The following is a 24,181-nucleotide window of genomic DNA, read 5'->3' on the forward strand; positions in this document are numbered from 1 at the left end:
CTAACACATTCATGACGCGCTGTACAAAGTGCACACATTGATAAAAGATAGGTATGTATTAATTCGTCTAAATTGAGGTAAGAACATAGTAAAATATTGAAAAATGGTGGTGTTTACTTGTAAAAATGAAAAAACGTTTATTAAGGAGTTGTGACTGACAGAGACTGACAGGAGCAGGAAGCAGGCTTTGCCTTGATTCTGTAATGCTAAGAAAATGTTTCTGAGAAAAGCTAAAAGAAAATAGCTTTTAACTATATCACATTACTTAATACGGAAATGTAAAAATAGGATTCTGTGAAAGATATTGACTGTGAGAATGCAAAAAGTTAAATGTCAGTGACTTCTAAATAAAGTTTAAATGCACCCACCCTGCAGTAATAGTAACAAACACTTCATTTACAAAAAATTAGAGCAGGAATATTGAATTTTACTAAAAGCCAATGGGGGGGAAATGCATAAACACTACAAGGTTTCTTTCCTTGTTCTTTCATTTGAGAACACCACATGTTAACATTTTATTAAACATAATTTGCCCTCATAAACTACAAGACATATACATTTAAATGAAAGAATGACTTTGACAAGAGTTATAAATTAGGGTATGTGGTTTATATGTCATTTATCATGAACAAGAAGTAATTCAGTCTTGACAAGCAACTGCAGCATCTGCAAAGTTACAGCCAAACTGCTTAAAATGAAACAAATTGAATCTTCAGGCTAAAATGGAACTTTTCAACATAAAAATAATTAATAATAATAATAATAATAATAATAATAAAAACTGAAAAAGAAAAAGGCTGAAGTAGATAGCTATGAGACAGCCATCTGATGACTCAATTCCCTCTCTGGTCCTTCCTTATCCCAGCATCCCTTTATGTGTGATTGTCCTGGATCTGCCTTCATACATCTGCATTTCACTTTAAGCACCAGATTCACTCCTCACTGGGTCTTTACGCTGCCTGTACAACCATTTTTACTTCAGCCTTTAACGACAGCTCATAAATTATATTGTTTCAGCTTCCTCTTCCTGTCTCTGCTCTTTCTCAATCACTTTCTCTGACTCACACACGCGTTAACACACACTTTCGCACACACACTACTTTCTAATCCCAGAAGATGTTAGTAATGTCTGAGTCAAGGCTGAAGATCCAGATCAGCAATGGGGCAGAGATCAGCACGAACGACCAGGACACGCCCCTAAAGGCACGCCGCAGCGCGCCAGTCATGCCAACTGAGGCTTCGTCTTCCTCGTACAGCCGCATGTCGCTACCGGGCTCGATGTAGTTTCTGGCAAGGAACTTCAAGCCTTCATCCATTAAAATAACAGGAAGGGACATCTTCAGCACAGTCACCCACTGGGGCCAAGACAACGGCCGGATTTGAAATATGACAGGAAGAGAAAAAAAATTGGTGTGGTTGAAGCTTCTTTTGATAGTTTGTATAATATTATTCATAATTTAAAGACAATATAGTAATATGCACATAAACTAAACTATTAATATACAATAAAGCAAAGAGTTTATGACTTACGACTAAATATCACCAAAAAAAACTAAAAACCACCATAATTTAAGTTACTGAGATGGAAAAAAAACAGTAATGAAAAGTAGAATTTAACTAAATAAAATAAGATAAAACAATAAAAGCTTTGTGTCATAGGGAGGCAATAGTACAAAAGGTCATGGTTCCCACACCTTGGTCAACTTCAAATTCAAGGACCTTTTAATGACTTTCCAGGTCCAATAACCTCAAATTCAAGGACTAAATGTGTACACATTTCAAGTGAGAGCAAGGTTTCATCGTGTTACCTTTTAAGATGCATTGTTACAGTTACATTTTGAGGGAACTCGCGCTGCATCACTGCAGTAACACTTTGGGGACGCCTACAGGGGTAAGTGCGTCTGAATGTGTATATCAAATTCAACCAATGGTGAGGCTTAACGACAAAGACAGGGTGACGCGGGAGCCAGGAAGTATATCGCTATCTGAAATATTGCCAAAGACGGCGTTACAGGGACGCAGGAAGTATGGCAAGGGAGACGCAGCGTCTCATTCCCTTCTCAGGGAACAACAGTTACATACGTAACCCGAGACGTTTTCATGTGTACACATCTATGCAAAAAAGCATTTTGGTATTAATCAACATTCGTGTTTAAAGCAAACATTTCAGCATGTGTGCTTAAAAAGTCTAGAATTTTTATGATATTATCATACACTACACATGGAATAATATGGATTTTTTCCCCAGAAAACTTCTTGCATAAAATAGATTCAAACACTTTCAATGACCTGTATCTATGTATGTATATTTTCAAAAACTTTCCAGGTCCTTGAATCATTTCCCCCAGATTCACAAACTTTCAAGAATTTCAAGGACCCGTCGGAACCATGAAAAGCTGCTTACAACAACATACAAGTTTTCACTATTTTTAAACAATAACTGTTTGAGAGAAGAAAAATAGTTTTTTATATCCCCCTGTGACAAACTCATCACAGTTTGGTTTAGGGAGAACTAGGATAAGTCACTGGCCCGCACACTGAATCCCTTACAAGAACCAGAGTCCCGCCCCAGACCAGTAGGCTTAACACTACAAATCGATACCCACAGAGCGTCATCAAAAACCGGTTGATTAAGGAAGGAAGGGGAGACGGAGACGAGACTGCGTCAGCCATCTCCCTGATGCCTGTGTGGGCTTCATACTACTTCCTTTCTCAACGCCCTCCTCCTCAGAAACCTCAGGAGGAGGGTCGAGCAAGTGATAACTTTATGCAATACTTCTCTTTACTCTGTGTTTGGGAATTAATAGCCCGATGTAGTCTTCTTATGGCCTCTTTTAGTGGATTTTTTTAACTGAAAAGGAAATGTGATCACTATCTATGTCAAGCATTTTGACGTGATGTGGCGGAACGGATTGCAATAGGAAGGTCATTCCACCAGCAGGGAGAAGTGAAGGAGAATGAGCGGGAACGTGATTTAGTGACCATATGTGAAGGTAACACAAGGCAACGCTCAGTTGGGGTGTAGGAATGTATTAAGGTGTGAAAGTATGCCGGTGCGGTCCCAGTGAAAGTGTATTACCTAAAGACATGTTTTCCGTGATATGTACAACTTTTTGTCTCATTACATACTGGAGCTACTTGTTAAAAACGAGTTTGATTAGTTAGTAGATCCCAACCGCAGTGGATCCCAACCTGTGGTCCTGGCTCCCTTATGGGGGGCACCAGAGTTACTGGAGGTGGGGGGGGCACAATACCATAGCTCAAATTAAGATGCATAAAATGTTCTCCTAACAATTTTTAAAAAGTTTTCTTGTGTGTAAAATAATTATTTCAATGTAACGACAAAGAAACTGGAAAAATAGATGTAGATAGTTGGAGGGGGGTCCGATTATCAAATATGTATTTTGGGGCACAGTCTTGTTGGAACCCTTTTTTTTGGGAAGACCACAAGACTTGGATTTCCTCGAGCTGTAGTCTTTATTGCAGAAAGCGATCTTCAAATCAGAGCACAAAACCCGGGAGTTGCAGTAACCAAGTCTAACTTAAAGTATACATGCATTACATTTAAAGCCATTCGAAATGGGCAGTCCCTTTAGATGGAAACAATGCCTTCAGATTACAATATAAACATAAAAGAAAGGTTACAGTCAGGCAAGAAAGGGCATGTAAACATAGCCTCCCTGAGACCACTTTTTCATTATAAAACTTAAGAATGATTCACACTTTCGCCCTAAGATTCACTCTTGACTCAAGCTTTAATTGGCTTTATGCCCAGCTGCACTACCTCCTGAACTTCAGCCAGCTCCCTGTTTCCCGTCCGTCACCACCGGACAAACCGATCAATCCAGGTGTGTCTGATTATTGTTGTTGTGACTACTGAGTTCAGGCACACCTGAATTAATCAGTTTGTCCAACAATGGCAGACAGGAATCAAGAAGCTGGCTGAAGTTCAGGAAGTAGTGCAGCTGGGCATAAATGGACTTAATCGCCAATTGGAACAAGGCACATAAGGCAGCTACAGTATTAGCTTCAGCTACCTCTTTGGTTTCTTTCATATTTATGTGAACAGATTCATATGATAAGAAATAAGAAAACAAAAACAATGACTTCAAATTATATTTCAACAGCTTCGAGGAAAAAGGTTGGGAACCAGTGGCTTAGCCAATATTCTTAGACAGTAGGTGATCTCATTTCCTTAGCATTGCACAATTCTGTTACAAATCAATTATATATTTCCTAAAAGTGTTGTACTCTATAATTCCCTGTTACTTCCTTGTTTTGAGAAACATTTCATAATAATCAAATTGAGCAGCAAAATTAATTGCTTCCAGGATTTATTATGCAATGATTTACCTTGCAGCAGACAGGCCGACATGCACTAACACATTCAACCTATTCTCTATGTCACGCTTTGCTTAGACATTTCTTTACTTTCACAGATTCATACTTACAGGAAGAGGGTCCACATACAAGATGAGAAAGTGCAGGGCCATTGAGAGACAAATAGCACCCACCAGCCAGGGGTTCGACCATGGAGGCATCTTAAGTAGAGACTGATTTTCGGACAAACTGACAAATACACAGACCAAGACAATATGAGACGTCCATGTCGGCCAACAAAACAGTCTTATATTGCATTTATGCATTTGGCAGACGCTTTTATCCAACAGTGCATTACAAAGTATTTATCCCTTTGGTGTTTAAACCCATGACCTAACTCAATACTCTACCACTGAGCTACACATGAACACCAGACATACTGTATAGCCAGACATGGTAATATGATCTGGCTGGTTCATGCATTTTTATCATAAACAGAATCTAAAAGAAAAACTTTGTAGTAAATGAAATAGAAATTAAAACTTAGGAGGAATAACTGAAACGAAAATAAAATCTAATTTTTTATTTTGCAAAAAGAAAATTAAGTAATTGAGTTAACAAAATAGCATTTAACAAAATAATATCGAATTTTTGCTTATTCTTATTTACATTTTTAAAGGTGTATACCAACAATTTTTAGCATGTTTGCCATGATGTGTAAAAAAATTAAAACTTTTAAAAGTTTAGAAAATCTAGCTAAAATACAATGAAAACTGACCACAAATAACTTTTGGTTATAAAATTGTAATAAAATTGGACAAGTCCTAATATGTTAAAATAAATAAATAAACAAATAAATAAATACACACTATATATAAATATACTTAGATTAAATGTTAGATTAAGCATAGATACTTCTCAGTTGGCAGAAAATATATATTTTTAATTAATTAATAAGATTTTCTGCCAACTGAGAAGTATCTATGCTTAATCTAACATTTAATCTAAGTACATGCATATAATGCAAAGACAATCTAAAATACTATTTATAAGTGCTATAATTGGGTCCCCAGTGCTTTTATTAACCTAGAAAATGTGAATAAGAATGTGAACTAAGTAACTTAGTTTTGGTAAACCATTCTCTGCAAGCATGTGAAAAAATAGGTCATTGAAATTTGGCTCCCCCTGTGATGTCAGAAGGGGATAATACTGCCCCTTAATCTGCACTATCCAACCACGCCACTGCCATTTAGTGCAGAGATCAGCTCATTTGCATTTTAAAGGACACACCCAAAATGACATTTTTGCACACACCTACAAAGTGACAATTTTAACATGCTATAATAAATTATCTATATGATATTTTGACCTAAACTTCACATGTGTACTCTGGGGACACCAAAGATTTATTATACATCTTAAAAAAGTCTTGTGAAATGTCCCCTTTAAAGACATGTCAAAAATAACAGCACACTATTGATCAGTGGCAGCTGGCAAAATATGTTTGGTGCGCCATGTGTGCATATTAAAGCCATATGGGCTATTATTTACACAGAGAAAAAAAACAGTGGTTTCTGCCGTGATCACATACCTGTTGAGAGCGTTGCACATCTCAATAGTGACCAGCACAGACAAGGCCATAGTCATGGGATATGGCGACTCAAACACGGAGCACTGCACTCCTGCAAACTCGGCATGACCTTCACTGCACTGCAGATAGTGAGACTGAGACAACAAACAGATGCACTGTTACACCTGAGACACACATTGTATTTAATACAGACAGGAGAGTCAAAGAACTGATCTTTAACTTCTTTTAAATTTGTCTATCAAAGACAGAAATGAAACCAAATGGAGAGCAAGACTTTTGCTTTCCATGTTTTTTTCCAAGAGAATGATACTGGTACTAGTGAAGAAGGCTCCTTTATGTTTCAGAAGAGATAATGTATCATGATAATGTATCAAACACAATAAGAAAGAAAGAGAAAAAAGAAGGAGAAAGAAAAAGAGAAAAAAATAAAGAGAAAGAAAGAAAGAAAAGTACGGAAAAAATAACAGAAAGAGTAAATGCTTTTCTGGTATTATTTTGTATTACCAGCTGGTAGTAGGTGAGCTTTGGTCCATCATGAGCAGCCATGAACCACCAGGCCGCAGCACCAACTGTAGCTGCTCCGACATAACCTACAAAATCACAAAGAGGAAAAAGAGAGAGATAGAGAGACAGATAGATTGGATTAAAATCATATTGGCTTGAATATTCGCCATTTCTGATGAACACGCATCAGATTAATTTGCCACATCAGTGCTATCGTAGGGTTTAAGGATGTTCACTTTGGACAATTATTTCAATATTTAAATTGACAATTATTACAGTAACGGAAAAATGTTATTATTATAGAAAATTTTAATTAATTATATTGATTTAATCCTTTTTATTATATGAAAATGTGTTTTACTTATTTTAGGTAGATATGATAGATAAAAACACAATATGTAATAGACGTGCAGTGGTGCTCACTCAAGAATAAAAGTTAGGATTACGTAGTCTAAAGTTAGTTTTTGGTGTTCTAGAACGTTTGGTTTGCGAAAAAAGAATGTTATTTTTAGGTTAGTAAAACGTTCTCCTAAGACTTAGTATCAGGACATCCTCGTGTCTGTTGCGCACGGCTAGGGGCGAATGGCCGGATGATGGGCCTATTTGTGAGAAAGTCCAGGGGCCTCATTTATCAACATTGCGTAGAAAATGTTCTATATTTGTACCTACGAATGAAATTTAGAATGTGCCTAAGTACAAAAAAATCGGGATTTATCAAACGTGCGCACGTGGTTCGTACGCACATCAGTAAGTAATCCTTGATGATAAATCCCACTTGTTCTTAAGCACCATGCTCGTGCACGTTCATAGTTATTTGCATTCCGAAACGCCTCCAATGAACCATATATGGTGACAACACCTCCCGTTATATGTCACGTGGTTGTGCTTTTTCCCTCATCGCAATAATGACAAAGAGAGCGTAAAAGAGGAATTTTACAGACACAGAAAGTGAGTTACTGCTGGATGAGGTTAAATCCTAATAACACATCCTGTTTGGTTTACTTAGTGCGGGAGGACTGACTGACAAAAGAAAACAAATCTGAATGGGAAAATGTTACCAATGCGTTTAATTCCGTTGAATATGAGGAGAGAACACTTCCAGAAATAAAAAAATTGGTTTGACATTAAATTAGCAGCAAAAAAAAAAAAACGCGTCACAGCACACCGACGTGAAACGAGTGCAACTGGAGGAGGACAGACAACTTTCCACCTTGGACAGCAGCACAACCAGCATCATTGGCGCGATCCCCGAAAACGCGCACACCGGCGGAATGGACCACCTGCCAAGTCCTCCAACAACGCAAGACAAGCCATTGCACTGTGTCAAGCATTTGACGGAGACTTCATTAAAATAGACACTTCTTTACTCACTGGAACAGGGTCCTATGTAGTATCGCTATTCTACCACTAGATCCTCTGCGTACGCATACTCAGAGGTGTGCGTATATTTACACACATTTCTACGTATAAGTGCAATTTGATAAATTCCACACTTTGCGTAAAACTGTTCCTACGCACACTTTACGCACACTTCTGTGCGTACGCACGTTTGATAAATGAGGCCCCAGGGCTGTTTTTTAGCCCCAGTCTGTCCCTGATCCCTTTAATATGTTGCTCTTAATAAAAACTTCAACACTTAAATATATACATTTTCATTTTTGCCTGTTTTAATTTCACTTGTCAAATTGAATTGCTATGAAATTTTTTACACCAGTGGGGCCCATTTTCAAGGGGCCCCATAACCCCAAGGGCCGGCCCTGTATGTAGTATTTGCAATGTATGTTAATATATTCCTTTAATAATTGTTTTTAACAACGTGGTTCGCTGCCGCACGTCGAAATAAACGCGTTGTTTAACGTGGAAGTGAATTATTGGAGGGAGTGAAAGTATAGCACATTACATTTGGCTCCGCTCCGAGAGAGAGACCCGCGGTGGATTCACTGGTGCTTATGAAATTACCGAAATTAGTTGTTCATTATGATTGGATTATTTTACGTGTTTCTCTGTCTAACATGCGGGAGTGCAGGGTTAACCACACCCACTTATTTACATTTCGCAGAATGCACAGAATAGAAAAATCTGTTACACTTGACAATTTATTTCACGGTAAAGGAATATACCGTCATACCACCTAGCCCTAATGCATGGTGCGTGACAGACATTTTGCCACTTTTCCATTCCTTTTTTGTGAATGGCCTGTAAATGACGCAAAGTATTGCTGCCCTGACGATCTGATAAAAAAATCATTAGTATGAGAAATCATATGTGTGTGCTTGAGTATGGTTTGGAAGCTGATCTCACACCCGTCCGGACAGACCTATGCTAATCGCCTCTGTCCTAGACCCTGACTATAAACATCTCTCTTTTTGCACAAACAGAAGATGCAAATGCAACATTTTCTGAAATGTGTCCTGCTTTAGAAATAGCCACTGTTGTAGATGATAAAGAGACAATTTGCTCTCTTTGGATATTAATCTTCTGGCCTGATCGCGTGTTCCTTAATAGTGTATGAATCCTGGTTCTGTTGTTGATCTGTTGCTGCTGTTTGCACGTTCAAATTAAATAAAATGTTTGTATTATTTATACCAGGTCAACTGTATTTTTACTCAATGATAATTTAATATTAAAATCTTATCAGTTAACAGTAACGTTCGGTTAATGAGCTGCTTTTTCGGTCAGGAAAATTAACTGATATTAACATGCCTAATAGGGTTAACAAACTAACAAAAGCTTTTTTGTATCTCAGTTAATTGTATTACTACAGCCACCACCATATTGAGCGTAACTAATAAAGACATCATGACTCACAGCCAATGATGAGGTATCTGCAGAAGAGCCAGCCAGAGATAAGAGGTTCTTTGGGTGAGCGTGGTGGGCGGGACATGATGTCCAGGTCAGGGGGGTTAAAACCAAGAGCGGTGGCTGGGAAGCCGTCCGTCACCAGATTGACCCACAACAACTGGACTGGGATCAGAGCTTCAGGCATTCCCAATGCAGCTGTGAGGAAAATACTGAGAGAGACAAAAAAGAGAGGAGGATACAATGATTACTGGTTTTGGGGAAGTTTTATGATGTTTTTATAATACCAGCTTTTTGATTTGAGATGTAGTCACATGGTGATATCATATTAAAAAAAAACAAAAAATAAAAATTCATTGCATCAGACACCTTTGGTTTGGTACTGTGGCCATATTTTACAGAAACTCACAGGGGAGATTTTAAAGGGGGGGTTTAATGGTATTTCAAGCATTCTGACTTATTAACACAGTTATAGAGTTGTTTCCTCATGCTAAACGTAGGCAAAGTGTCAAAAATGCAGTTGGGCGTGTTTCAGAGTATTTCTGTGCCGAATGCACTTCGCCAGAGTTCCTACAAGTTTCGGCTAATTTTTTTCGATTACGGTTCTAACTGACGTTTCAGGGGTTTTCGATACGTATCACTTCTTTATATGGGCTTCCGCCGGAAAACTTCCCCCGGAAAACCCTGCCCAGCCGTCAGTCAGCGGGAGACGCTAGAGCTTGCTAACAGCTTATCACGCCACTCAGCTTTGTTTAATTTCAAAAGTCAACAATGGCACAAGAAGAAGTGTGTTTTTGGATGTAAGGAGAAGACATCCAGCCTTATGGAAACAATGGATATAGTTTATTATCCGGATTAGCAGCGGAGTTTTACGTGTGTGTTTGATGTGGTGGATTTTCAGAACCGGGTCATGACGAGTTACACGTGGTAAGTAAGACTTCTGTCTTATGTTGGAAATAGTCGCGTGCATTTTATATAAATGACACGAACATGTAGTGAATCATAAGTTAAAACAGTGTTGTATAGTGTTGCATGACTCGTACTCGCTCCTCCCGTGTTATAACTCCTCCTTCTTCATTTTTTCGTACGTTATCGGAAAGATTCGGTAAAGCTAATCTTTCTTTTATAAATCTGATTAAACTAAAGACTCTTCAGAGATATAAAGGATGTCATACTACTCTATAGGTACTCCAGATTAATTTCAGAAATGCAGAAACAGCGTGTTACGTGAGCTTTAAGCAACTACATTTTTTCATTTTTTTGGCCACACAAAGCTATCAGATGCATTCTGTACACTTTTACTAAAGCGTGAATGGCAGTTATAAGACAAATGTGCCTTTGTATTCCATGCATAGAGGTTTGGAAAATATGCAAGTTATAAATTCTGTAAATTGGCACAATGACAAATGGATGTTTTATCTCTGGACTTACCAGACCACCTCTCCGATATTAGAGGAGATGAGGTAGCGGATGAACTGTTTCATGTTGTTATAAATAGCTCGTCCCTCTTCCACCGCAGCCACGATTGTTGAAAAGTTATCGTCTGCTAAAATCATCTCTGATGCAGATTTAGCCACTGCTGTTCCTGAACCCATGGCAATGCCAATCTCAGCTTTTTTCAGAGCGGGGGCATCGTTCACACCATCACCTGTCTAAACAGAGAAATAAAAAAAATGGAGTTTGAATTATATTTTTATTATTTCATTTATATTTTTTATTTACTTTCAGGCTATGAGTTGGATTTTTGATTTGGAAACAGAGAGTGGATTTTAAATCAAACATTTTCTTGTTTAGTTTTGCGAAGTCCATTAAAAGAAAAAAATAAATGATCTTTCTAGTCTTTATCTCCTCAGGTGTTAAAATCATCAGTTTCTTTAAAGAGCACATGTGTATATCATCCATCCATTCTCTATAGCCCTAATTCAGTGTAGGTTTACCATAGCTGTGATGTCACTGAGACTTTGTAAATATTCAACGATGCGACTCTTGTGCGTTGGCTCGACGCGGGCGAAACACCGGACGGTGCGGCAGGCCTGCCGCTGCAGATGTGGGGGCAGCTCATCAAACTCTCGTCCTGTGAGGCCGCTGCCGTATGGCTCGCCTTCAGCCTCCTCTTCCTCCTGCTCGGTGATGATGCCCACACGACGACAGATAGACAAGGCTGTTCCCTTATTATCACCTAAACACGGCAGAAGAGTTCAGATTCAGAGTCTTGACATGCATAATTGTGTACAGACAGTGAGGGTCTTAAGACTATTAAGCTTGAATTTTAATAATTCTTTCTTAATTGATAGCTAACTTATTTTAAGCTGCAATATGTTTACTTTGATTACTTTACTTTACATATTAAAATTTTAGGCAAAATTTGACCCAACAGCTAAAAATATAAATTATTATCATAAGTTTACAGTTGTAAATCGGGGTTAAAGTAAGGAGACAGTTTTACACACTGATTATTTATGTACTTGCTCTATAACTGTTTTTGGTTATTTTTGACCAAAAAGAGAGTTAACCCTTGTGGGTTGTTCAAATTCACTACCCTTCCGGGTTGTTCGTGTACAAAAAAGCCACTAAATGGCTGTAAAAATGTACAGATTTTTTTTTTCTTTTTTTGCATTCATCTATTAATCACCATCAGTTCTGATCAAAACTACCAATTGCACAAAAACTAAAAATGCATCAAAGCAAATTTTTTGTCAAAGCAAAAATCTTTGACAAGCCCAAGACTGTGAAAAAGGTAAAAAAAAATGCAGTCCACAATCACTTTTTACATTGAAAATCTGTCATTTTGTTCTCCCCAAATCAGTGACATCACTTATGAACTTAGCAATTAAAGAAAAATTTTGTAAACATTTGGTAGTTTTTATCAGTACTGAGGGTGATAAAAAAAAATCATTTTAAAGGACAAGTTCGGTATTTTACACTTAAAGCCCTGTTTTCGGATTGTTTGTGCTGAGTTAGAGCGGTTTTGACTGGGATTTCGACATGTGCGGCTGCCCCGAGAATTGTGTTTGTGTTTCGCCTCACACCTCTGCAGTGGGTTTGATGGTGCACTGGAGCAATCCTTCCTAAAATACATTAAACTTTCGTTTACAAAGACGCGAAACTCACAGAGTGTTCACTGATATGCTCACACAAAAATCGCTGCAAAGGATGCTTTCCAACAGCTGTTTTTACCATTCGTTGTAAACTTGTGGACCTATTTTTCCAAACGCCTCACATCCGTACATTCTTCCACTGAGAGCTTGAATAATAGACACTCCAGCCCACGTGGTGGCGCTAATCCGCCTTTGCCAATTGCAAGAATAGAAACAAAGTTCCCGGCGCGGAGTAATACCGTACCTCACAGCACAACTAATACAAGTCAATGGAGTTGGCAAAAACTACGATAAAACCTGTTGGAATGCGTCTTTTGCGGAGATTTTTGTGTGAGCATATCAGTGAACACCCCTGACCACTCGGTGAGTTTCACGTCTTTGTAAACGAAAGTTTAATGCATTGTAGGAAGGATTGTTCCAGTGCACCTATACACCCATTGTACAGGTGGGAGGTGAAACACAAACACACGAAAATTCTCGGGGCAGCCGCATATGTCGAAATTTCAGTCAAAACCGTTCTATTTTATTATAAACAATCTGAAAACAGGGCTTTAAGTGTAAAATACCGAACTTGTCCTTTAAATACATTTTACAGTCGTTGTGGCTTTGTTGTACACGAACAACCCGAAAGGGTATTACATTTGTCCATGGTATATTGTTGAGTTTTTGAAAAATTTTAAAGCATTTTCTCAAAATATGTGTCAATATAAGATTTGTCACCAAAAATCATTCCATTTGCTGAATCACAGAAAGTTGTGGCCAAATTAAGAAAAAACAACAACAACAACCCATAAGGGTTAAGAAGTGCAGCATATCAAATCATTTTGATTTAAGTCTGAAGATTTAGTCTACAATTCTTCTTATTATTATTAATAAACACGACCCCTGTGCAAAATGTACCATTATTAATGATCGAGGTTTTGTATTACATGAGTTGATGTTTGATTGACCCACCTGTGATCATAATGACCCGTATGCCGGCCTGTCTGCACATGCGCACTGCATTCAGCACCTCCTTCCTGGGCGGATCTAACATTCCCACACAGCCAACAAAAGTCAAGTCCGACTAAGAGATGGACAAAAAGAGGATTTAGGTTAGTGTTTTCTCAATCTTTATCACTTCAAGGCCCCCCTATTGCCCAAAACAATAGAGACTCGCACAGTAATTACTCTATTTGAGTATGTTGAATGTTCTAGAGTTTGGCGTGGCTAAATAGATGAACATAATACATTCATTACAAAAATAACCAAAACAATAAGAAACATTTTTGATTTTATCTTATTTTAATGCTTTTTTGTCTTATTTTGAATAATATTAAGTCATCTCAAGGCACACTGGTTGAGAATTCCCCACCGTCAGTTTTTTTTTACCTCATATTCTGTGAAGACTGCAGAGTTCTCTAAATTCAGGGTTCGAGGGTCAGGGGGTGAATCTCTGGTTGCCATGGCAAGGCATCGTAGTGTATCACGACCCGAACTCCATTCTCTTACTGTGCTTAAGAGATGCTCCCTTAGGTCAGAGGTAAGTGGGACCCGTGAACCACCACCGACCCGTATCCAGCGGCAACGCTCCAGCACGCTCTCTGGTGCCCCCTGTGGAACCAAGAGATAAAATGTAGGTAAAAGGACAGAGAGTGCAGATCAATTTAGACTAACACACTTTAAAATTTTGAAAAAATGCCCATTTTTACCAGATGTAATACAAGTCTCAGGTGTGCCCAGAATGTGTATCAAAAATACTTCACATATCACTTATTATAGCATGTCCAAAATGCCCCTATTTGAGTGGGAGGCTTAAACTATTGTAATGCAGGACTGTCAGTCAGTGGCTGTGGGAGGGGCTTTATCAGTATGACATCATATTTGGTTTGGTTTAATGGGGATAAAAAAAGAAAGAGTTGGTGGCATTTTTATTGTAGGGGTTCATGTGTTTACACACTGCAAACACACATTTATGTCCAAACACCTTGTGGTGGATTTTACATAATAGCTGCCCTTTAAATAGGCAGCTGCATGTATTTACATAATTTTTTATAAAAAAAGGTTTTGCAAAAAAAATCTTTAATAAATCTGTTTTGGTAAAGGATCATTAGAGTTAGATTCAAAGCATTTAGGAAAAAGACATTGGCGGGTTAAGAAAAGACGGAAAACCAGACCTTGACGAACATCTTGGCTCCTGAAGCAGAGCGAGTGAGTTTGTTTGGAGAGCAGAAAACAGACATGGACTTCCTGTCTCGAGAAAACTCCAGAGTCAGCTCCTTTCTCATTAACTGCTTTATGACCTGAGAGGGAATGTGTGTGAGAGAAATACATTAATACTTTTATTGCATTTTCATAAACTGTGGTACAGTACACAAAACAAACAAATAACATTCTGTGAAAATATAAGCTTGATATCTTTAATATTGACTGAGTAAGATCATGGCAAAGATTGAAGTCAATGTGACATCAATGATTAAAATCAAACATTGATGTACCAGTTAATGCATTTTTTATTGACATCATAATCCAACAGAAATATTTATTCTGACACAATAGTTTAAATGAATTCTAATAAAAATTTAGATCAGGCCATATAGCTCGTAACCAGCATCTCAAAAACATACGAAGTCATAACACAGAAGACTCACCGAGCAGCAGGCAGTGGCTCTTTCAACAGGTGCGAGGCCTCTCAGGTCTGTGTCAAACACATTCATCTTTTCCACCAGACAACAAAGCGCCGTCTCAGTTGCCTCGCCCACTTTCTCAAACACCCCTTTACTCTGCGATTTTAATAGAGACAGAATAAGAAGAGGATGAATGTACATCAAAGGGGCAGCTAGTGCTTTTGTGAGTGCTTTTTTGTGTCCCTGTTAACACTGGTATTAAGATACATTTTGGGTTTAATTTACTTTCAAACCAAAAGTACTTTATTTACACACGTCTCCAAATGTATTACTTATTATTTATGAATATTTATAAAAACATTTAAATGCAGAGTAAATGAGGACAAAATTGCCCCAAGTAAAGAATTACAACATAGAGTTGTGGTCTCCAACATGGTGCCCTCAGGTCTGTGAGTTGCCCGCCAAAGCACATTCTATTAAATGCCTCAATTTTAATATTTATTTATTACATATTTTTAATATTAACTTGGCTTCTTTGATGTATGTTAACATGTTAAACAATGATAACACACACACACATTTTATATATATAAACTTTTGAGTAGACTATTTTAAAAAATTTGCCCTTTATCCATTGTGGTACCCCTTGCTCACAAAAAGGTTGGAGGCCCCTGACATAGATTATGTAATGTTAAGAGTTCAGATGCAAAATCTCCTTAAATGAGCATTTTTATCAGGCTCCTATGTTAACTCTTTCCCCGCCATTGACGAGATATCTATTATTTACCTTCCGCCACTTTTTAAAACCGGAAGTATTGCCCTATGACAGGCTGCTGCATGTCCGTGTCTGTTATAAAGTTCGCTCTGAATGGGATCTCTATGAAAAGTCCGTCACAAAAATGAAATTATTTCAGCTTTTTGCTCAAAATGTGGTGTTTTTCCAGAAACCTACCCATATTCAAAAGCTGATTACAAAAGAATTACTGAAGGTAGGATGAAACGTTTTTTTTTGTTTGAAAGCAGAGCGTCTGTTCTTTCATTTGGTATATTGTATGTATATATATTTGACGAAGAACATTTTCTGGAAGGCATTAAACTTTTGTGAAAATCATGAAAAACGCTGGTGCTGGCTGGCAACTTTTTTTAAAAAACGCTGGCGGTGAAAGAGTTAAGGTTCAATAATTTTACTTAAATGGCAATTAAAAGGTTATTTGTCAGTAACGGAAAAGCCTTCAAATTAGTATTTAACAAAGTATTTCGCTGCAAAAACCCTCTAAGGCAGTGGTTCCCAAACTTTTTCAGCGTGCGGCCCCCCTGTGTACAGTGCATTTTTTCGCGGCCCCCCGAAAGAATATTTATGACAAAAACTGTTTTAAAATGTAATATTTTAATTAAACAAAACATGTAAAATTATACCTATAGTAGTGCTGTTGGTTAGTTGGCTTATTATTTTTTAGGTTTAATTACACAGAATTCATGATAAATGAATGTATTTTATAAAATGTCATAAAACTGGGGCCCCACTGGCACCATCTCGCGGCCCCCAGTTTGAAAACCACTGCTCTAAGGGCATCCAACAGGGTTCCCACATCAGGTCAAATACCCTCAAATTCAAGGACTAAATGTGGGGACACATTTCAAGTGAGCGCAAGGTTACATTGTGTTACCTTTAAAGATACATTGTTACAGTTCCCTTTCGAGGGAACTCGTGCTGTGTCACTGCGGTGACACATTGGGGACGCCTCCAGGGGTATGTGCGTCTGAATGTGTATATCAAATTCAACCAATGGTGAGGCTTAACGACAAAGACAGGGTGACGCAGGAGCCAGGAAGTATATCGCTATCTGAAATATTGCCAAAGACGGCGTTACAGGGACACAGGAAGTATGGCAAGGGAGACGCAGCGCCTCGTTCCCTTCTCAGAGAACAACAGTTACATACGTAACCCGAGACGTTTTCATGTGTCAAACACAACTATGCAAAGAAGCATTTTGGTATGAATCAACATTCGCATACAGAAGATATAAGCATTTAAAGCGAACAGTTTAGCATGTGTGCTTAAAAAGTCTAGAATTTTTATGATATTATCCTACACTACACAAGGAATAATATGGATTTTTTTCCAGAAAACTTCTTGCATAAAATAGATTCAAGCGCTTTCAATGACCTGTATCTATGTATGCATATTTTCAAAACCGTATATATTTTTCCCCCCAGATTCACAAACTTTCAAGGATTTTAAGGACCCTGATCCAAGTTAATTTTGTGGCAAATTTTTTTTTACAAAATCACTAAAGATGCAACAAACAACATTGCTAATGGCAAAATTGTAAATGTATTATGGGGCGCTGTGATGCATGTGGCTGCCACATTCGGGTTGTATTCAGGGCAAAGTACTCAAAAGGGACCAAAGTTTGAATGCGATACACAGTTGTTTCAAATTCGTCTTCTGTGCACTTTGAGGACTTTGCTGAAAAATCGTTGTGTTATATAACGGATTCTGCCAACAAACCGGTGTTTCTGATTGGCCTGAGGCCAGGATTAAGCTGATTTGAAGCGAAAGTATCTTATGAATGTATAATACGTGTCGAGAGCATTGGGTTCATATTATTATCAAATTTTTGATGGAGGTGGCATTCAGCAGCATTTGCATCTGAGCTCCTTATGTGCAAATCAGCACACACCTCATTGTAGTCCAGTGAGGAGTCGTTACACAGGGCACAGATAGAGGCCATTTCAACTAGACCCTCATATTGACTGCAGCGCACTGGTACACCGTCCTTATACCTTAACAGAGAGAAAGATGGAAAGAAAGGTTTATTAGTAAATGAGAATTATGATGTAAATAATCACATGGTATAAAGGTGTATGGTCACATTATGTTGATGCAGATTGAAAGGTTTCCCAAAATAAATAAATTCATATACATAACGGATGGGTTTAGGGTAAGTAAATTACCAGATATTCATATTTTAGCAATGTTTTGGGCCAATATTATGCGTTATGTGAATAGTCAGTGTTTTTCTATTGTCCAGGACACACAGGACTAACCTCATGACACGTATGAAAGTAGTAAGTAAGTACAGTAACACACTTTGGACCGATTTACACTCAAATGCTGCTTCATGCCTTTAGATGTACAAACAGGGCCTGAGTGAGTGCTCTTAGATGTGAAATGAACTCACACTTCTCCTTCAGGGGCGTAAGTCGATCCGGTTACTGAAAACTCGTTCAATAAACACCTCTCGCCCGCCACGGTGTCCACAATAAACATCTACACACATAAACACACATTTGCAGGCATGCACGCATGCACACACGATTAGTTGGTTTAAAAATTTACATTCAAGCATCACTCCATGTTACTGATCTACTATCTAAAACACCTGTTAATAATGTTTTAATAATGTTAAAATTGAATGCCTCTATTATATGATGCCTTATACATTATTAGTTCTACTTTTCGAAATTGTTATAGAAAATGTGCATGTAATTCTTGTCTCTCTCACCCTGCAAACAGACATCTGGTTGGTGGTGAGAGTGCCCGTCTTGTCCGAGCATATTACTGAAGTGCACCCGAGCGTCTCCACAGACGGGAGGGAACGGACTATGGCATTTTTGCGTGCCATGCGGCGCGTGCCAAGTGCCAAGCAGGTGGTAATGACAGCAGGAAGACCTGCGATAAAGAACAAACGTCTTAAACAGTTAAACAGCTTTATAGTTCATAGCTACATATTTTTATGCATGTAGATTTTGAAATTGAGAGAGAAAACTGAATCTGTTTGCACACCCTCAGGAATGGCGGCTACAGCCAGAGCAACGGCAATCTTGAAATAGTATATGGCTCCGCGTAGCCAGCTGCCTCCGTGCACCGGGTCACTGAAGTGTCCGATGTTAATACCCCACACTGCCACACAGATCACTGTGATCACCTTCAAAGAGATAGACAGAGAAAAAAAAATCTTTATAACTACAACATTTTGTTAAATCGAGATTTTTCGTGCACTCTGAAGCATCGCTGTGAAGCACCTTTACTTTTAAGAGCATTTGGTTCCTCAAATAACCATTCGGTCAAGGATCTTAATAAAACCATTTCTTTATTTTTTTATAGCCTTAAGATCATTTATCCACTACATACATGTAAAGGGTTAGTTTACCAAAAAATGAAAATTCTGTCATCATTTACACACCTTCTAGTTGTTATAGACCCATATACATTTCTTTTTTCTGCTGAACACAAAGGAAGATATTTTAAGCAATATTTGTTTTGGAGCACCATTGACTTCCATAGTATTTTTCATTCCTACTATGGAAGTCAACAGTGCTTCGGTTTTCTGCTTGATTATAAATATCTGCCTTTGTGTTCAGCACAACAAAGACATTTATACAGATTTGTAACAACTTGAAGAAGGTGAGTAAATGATGACAGATTTGAGTAAACTGTCCCTTTAACCCTCATAATTTCCTGTGTACGTGGGGTTAAAAATAAAATGACCCCAGAAATTAAAAGATTGATTACAAATAATATAAAAAAAATTTGTTCACTTCCCATCTATACATTAATGCTTTGTTTTGGGAGATTTTAAGTACTTTTCTACCTGTTTACCAATAAATCCACAACTACACAATTATCTTGCCTGTAAAATATCACACTTTTATGAAAAATTCACATAAATTATGATCTAAATTGTTTTTAGATATTGATCTAGATGTTATATGTTAAATTTGGTCATCTGGGGCCTCATTTATAAAATGCTGCGTAAAAACCATCCTACATTTGATCTTACGATCATTTAACAAAAATGCGTACGTGTGATTTATAAACCGAATGTACGCGGAGAAAACGCGCGTACCCCTTTCAAATCTATAAATCGCAAATGAACTTGAACTTGTGCGTGCAGCCGAGCTGTTTCAGATCTCCGCCTTTAAACGATGCGTAAGTAATGTCAGACATATAAAAGATCGCTTGTCAATGTTTAAACCCAATTTCAAACAGAAAGAATACTTATATTTCCAAAAACCTGCAGCAATCAGACAAGCAAAAGTTCGTAAGTCTGCTCAGACCCTGACGTGACGCTAAGCACTTTTCCACGTGGATTTTTGCCTACCCACACTTTACGATCAAATTTGTGCGTACGCACGCTTTATAAATGAGGCCCCTGGTGTTTAGGAAATAAATAATTTCAACCAGCAGAGGCCCATAGAGACCCATTCATTTCACTGGATGTGGCCAACCGCTCCCATCAAAACTTTAGTGATACATTTTGTGAATGTATGTATATATAAACATTAAAAAGGACATTAAAAATAAATATTATTTCAAATAGTAGATTTATTTTGTAGTTTTTGATGCATTTTGAAATGTCTGTTTTTTTTTGACAATATATATATCGTCGCTGTCCGATGAAAACCACGTATGTCCATTTTGCCGGTTTTGAGATTTTTCAATGGATTGAATGTCCAGGTTCATTTCCGTATACAGTATGCTTCACATATCTAAATGGCCGATGAAAAGTTGTGAAATCATGTCATCTGATTTTCACGTATATCCATTTGGTGTCAAAGCTGTCAATCACGCCGCGTATCTCCCGCCCTGTGGAAGCATTTCGCCGGTCTCGTGAAGTTTCATTGAAGCTCAGGACTGGATAGCCGAATAAACACAGCCTGGTGAGACGATTCACGCGTTTACATGAGTACTTTTCCCCTGCAGATCGGATCACAGATGGGAGTACACCACCCCCTTCAATACGATCCAAATTTGCATCCGATCGTCCTCAATCGTATTGATTAAGGTGTTTACATGAAGGCTTTTCAATACAATCGAGCCATCAATATGATTACAAACGGATTATTTGGTTGCATGTAAACGTACGTACTGACTTCATCGAGGTAAACGTTCCCCCCCCTGACGCTAGACGTACATCTAGGAGTGACAACATTACGGTAGGACTGTGCAAACAAAGTATCTGTCTAGCATTACCCTGTCAGTGTATTGATTCATTGTCCCTTCATAGTTTGCAAGAGACAGTTAATAAATGTATAATTAATATTAAATAAACTAAGCGTATTTAATAAACCAAGAGGTAGGCTATTTAATAAACTGAGCGTATTCATCTGTCAATATGAAACGGGACTTGACCATTCCAATTAATGATCGGAAGAACGCGCATTGACCACCGTTACTGTAAAATATGCACGTATGTCCATTTAAACTAAATTTTGGTCAAATGTGTATTATATCATTACACTGGCAAGAATATGGTTACATGTAAAGATGCCATACCAAGTATGACAACGCTACATTCAACTGCTTTTGAAATACGATGTTTTTTTCACTTCCTGAAAAATAACCCTTTTGGACATACGCGAGTTTCATCGGGCAGCGACGATATATTTTTGCATTTCCCATTCATTTTCAATGGGGTCATTTTTTACCCCCAAAGGGCCTCTTTCAGTAAAATTTTTGACACATTTTTAGAACGACTGAATCAAGCCCAGTTTTTTTATATGGATATTGAGAAAAAGTCTAGAAAAGTCACAAAATTTCATTCCACTGAGATGAAGGGAACCATGTTTTTTAACTAAAAAAAGGGACTTTTAAGGGTTAAAGCTTCTTTATGGAACCATAGAGTCAAAAATGGTTCTTCTATATGGCATTTTGTACTGTAGCACCTCTTTAATGAAGTCAGCCGCATTGCACTGTGAAATACAGTATACAACACACTATATACACACCATAAAAACAGTATGTATAGTGTAGTAAAAAGAAAAACAGAGAGTCAGAGCATCCTACCTTTGAGAGTTGCTCTCCAAATTGGTCTAGTTTCTGCTGCAGAGGGGTTCTCTCTGGATCTGTGGCTGCCATTTCATCTCTGATCTTCCCGATTTCTGTGGTTACACCTGTGGCCACTACGACACCTATAGCTCGCCCTGCTGCAATGTTGGTCCCCTACATACACAGACACACATTCACATTATTAGAAGATGGACGGAGAGAAGGGAACAGAAACAGACTTTTCAGTATGCATGCATTCATAACAGAGGTTTGTTTGCAGCTACTGCGACATTAAACACGATCTTAAGTTCAATGTAAAAACTATATTGTCAACGTCGCAAATAATGTAACACATGTTTACTTATAACATTATTAATTGCCAAATATTTAAAAATCTTTGGGGCAACATACTAAATATGAAGGAACAAAATCAGGTTCCCATAATTGTACCACTAATTATCACAACAATAAAAAAATTATAATTCAATAATAAAAAAAGTTTTATAATTAAATGCAATTTAAATATTTATGCCCCGTAATTTTCATCAGCACTGTATGTGTTACATTTAAAGGGATAGGTCACCCAAAAAAGAAAATCGGTCATCATTTACCTACTTTCATGTTACCAACCTGTATACATTTCCAAACAGATCAGAAGCCCCATTCACTTCTATAGTATTCTTTGATCCTACTATGGAAGTCAATGGGGCCTCTGATCGATTGGTTACAAACATTCCTCAAAATATCTTCCTTCGTGTTCATCATTTGTAACAACATGAAAGTGAGTAAATGATAACAGCATTCATATTTGGGTGAACTACCCTTTAAACGGCTTGTCTTGCTGCCCACTGCTCTCCTTACATGGCCAGCCATGACATCTATTAGACTTTCTCATCGGGTAAGAAGTAATGGAGTCTCTGGCGTGTGTGTATACGTGAGTGAGTGTAAAGGAGTCTTTAAAGGACCGTGTTCTCTTTGGTCATTATCCATCTAAAAGCTCAAAGACTGTGTGAAGTGATGAGTCAGTCCATAGCCACGTGGTAGCAACAATATGAGTGATGTTTTATTCAACACACGGGCTTTCCGCTGCTGGACTTAATCCAGTTCACATACATCAATGCACAATGACATCGGTTTACAAAAAACCAAATCCGCACATGCATAAAAAAAAACGTAATGGCTCCAGCACATTCTTACAGAAAAGAGCATGTTCTTCTTGTCCTGGTTGACGGCACGTGGGTCAGGTACTGGGTCTGTGTGTTTTAGGATGGATACGGACTCCCCCGTCAGGATGGACTGATCCACTCTCAGAGTGGTAGAGCGGATGGAGGTCAGTCTGATGTCCGCGGGGACTTTATCACCAACTGAAGAACAAAAAGAGAAAGCAAAAAAGATGATGAGATTTAATGTCAAAGAGAATGTCATAAACACAACCTTGAGTGTTAAAAGGCTACATAATTTCTGTAACACTTCATAATAGCTTACATTTAAAGTGCATTGTGTAATTTTTAGAAGGTTTTCTTGGTAGAAATGCAATTTAATATACATAACTATAATATCAGTGGTGTATAAAGACCTTACATAATGAACTGTATTGTTTTAAAATAGTAACTTAACCCTAAACCAACTTTAATTAGTTAATGATCTGTAAGAATGGGTCTTTATTAGTGCTGTTCATTGATTTGACATTTGGGTATAAAGTGTTACAATGCTACAATATGGTGCAAAACATCTGAGTGCTGCCCTCTTCAGGTTGAACTGTGGCTATTGCAGTTGAATTTTCCTATTGGATGTTGCGGTACTATGTGACTTAAGCAGTATGGCCCTATGTAAGCAGTTTCAAGCTCAACACGCCCTTGTTACGATCTCACCACACACTTGGTACGAGCTCAGTATCTCCGTTGGGGTCTGCCCACTTTTCTTGCATTTTTTTTAAGGGGCAATAAGTAGGATTTACCCCCATCTAGTGGTGGAATTGTATTTTGCATTCAAACGAACAGTGCTCTCTAGCGCCTCCCCTTTCCAAATGCGTTTTGCAACTATGGTAGCCGTTATGTAATTGCTGATCTCCTTGTCCGTTGCAGCTGGTTCACGTGTTTTGAATGAAAACACGTTGTGGAAACGCGTTGATAGGCGAGTGCTTTTTGTCCCTCTCTGCTATTATAGTTTATCAATACGGTGGAACGATATGGATGCCTCCTTGGACCCGTTCAATGTAAATAAAGAGAAGAAATTCTAAGCTTACAAAGAAAAGTCAGATCACTGGCAGAGGTCATTTGACACCAACGAGGACATATTTATGAATAAAGACATTGATTTGGATTAATAAAACACTTAAAATCCTACTTACAGTCCCCTTAAATATTGCCAGTGGGTGGAGTCAGGCTCTGACCAGGGGTTTAGTTACCCTTTAAGAATGAGTTGTTTTATCTACATACACCGCGAATCCCCTAACATGTAAGTCGCCATTTCGCGCCATCATGTTTCT

The 24,181-nt window shown here is 38.0% G+C and overlaps 1 protein-coding gene across 1 annotated transcript in view; it reads right to left on the reverse strand.

The window, feature by feature from the left end:
- Positions 1–587: 587 nt before the first annotated feature.
- LOC129444300 (sarcoplasmic/endoplasmic reticulum calcium ATPase 2) overlaps positions 588–24,181 on the reverse strand; it is a 33,575-nt gene continuing 9,981 nt past the window's right edge. The window contains exons 7-23 of the mRNA XM_073862439.1: positions 22,891–23,057; positions 21,712–21,867; positions 18,709–18,850; positions 18,428–18,594; positions 18,104–18,192; positions 17,603–17,705; positions 14,943–15,074; positions 14,469–14,594; positions 13,684–13,905; positions 13,267–13,378; positions 11,152–11,393; positions 10,646–10,866; positions 9,224–9,426; positions 6,416–6,501; positions 5,912–6,045; positions 4,448–4,569; positions 588–1,387 (exon numbers count right to left, since the gene is read on the reverse strand). Coding sequence (XP_073718540.1) covers positions 1,104–1,387; positions 4,448–4,569; positions 5,912–6,045; positions 6,416–6,501; positions 9,224–9,426; positions 10,646–10,866; positions 11,152–11,393; positions 13,267–13,378; positions 13,684–13,905; positions 14,469–14,594; positions 14,943–15,074; positions 17,603–17,705; positions 18,104–18,192; positions 18,428–18,594; positions 18,709–18,850; positions 21,712–21,867; positions 22,891–23,057 — 2,708 coding nt within the window. The 3' untranslated portion in view covers positions 588–1,103. The remainder of the gene's footprint in view (positions 1,388–4,447; positions 4,570–5,911; positions 6,046–6,415; positions 6,502–9,223; positions 9,427–10,645; positions 10,867–11,151; positions 11,394–13,266; positions 13,379–13,683; positions 13,906–14,468; positions 14,595–14,942; positions 15,075–17,602; positions 17,706–18,103; positions 18,193–18,427; positions 18,595–18,708; positions 18,851–21,711; positions 21,868–22,890; positions 23,058–24,181) is intronic.

This window comes from Misgurnus anguillicaudatus, chromosome 3 (genome assembly GCF_027580225.2).
Source record: "Misgurnus anguillicaudatus chromosome 3, ASM2758022v2, whole genome shotgun sequence".
NCBI classification, from domain to species: Eukaryota; Metazoa; Chordata; class Actinopteri; order Cypriniformes; family Cobitidae; genus Misgurnus; species Misgurnus anguillicaudatus.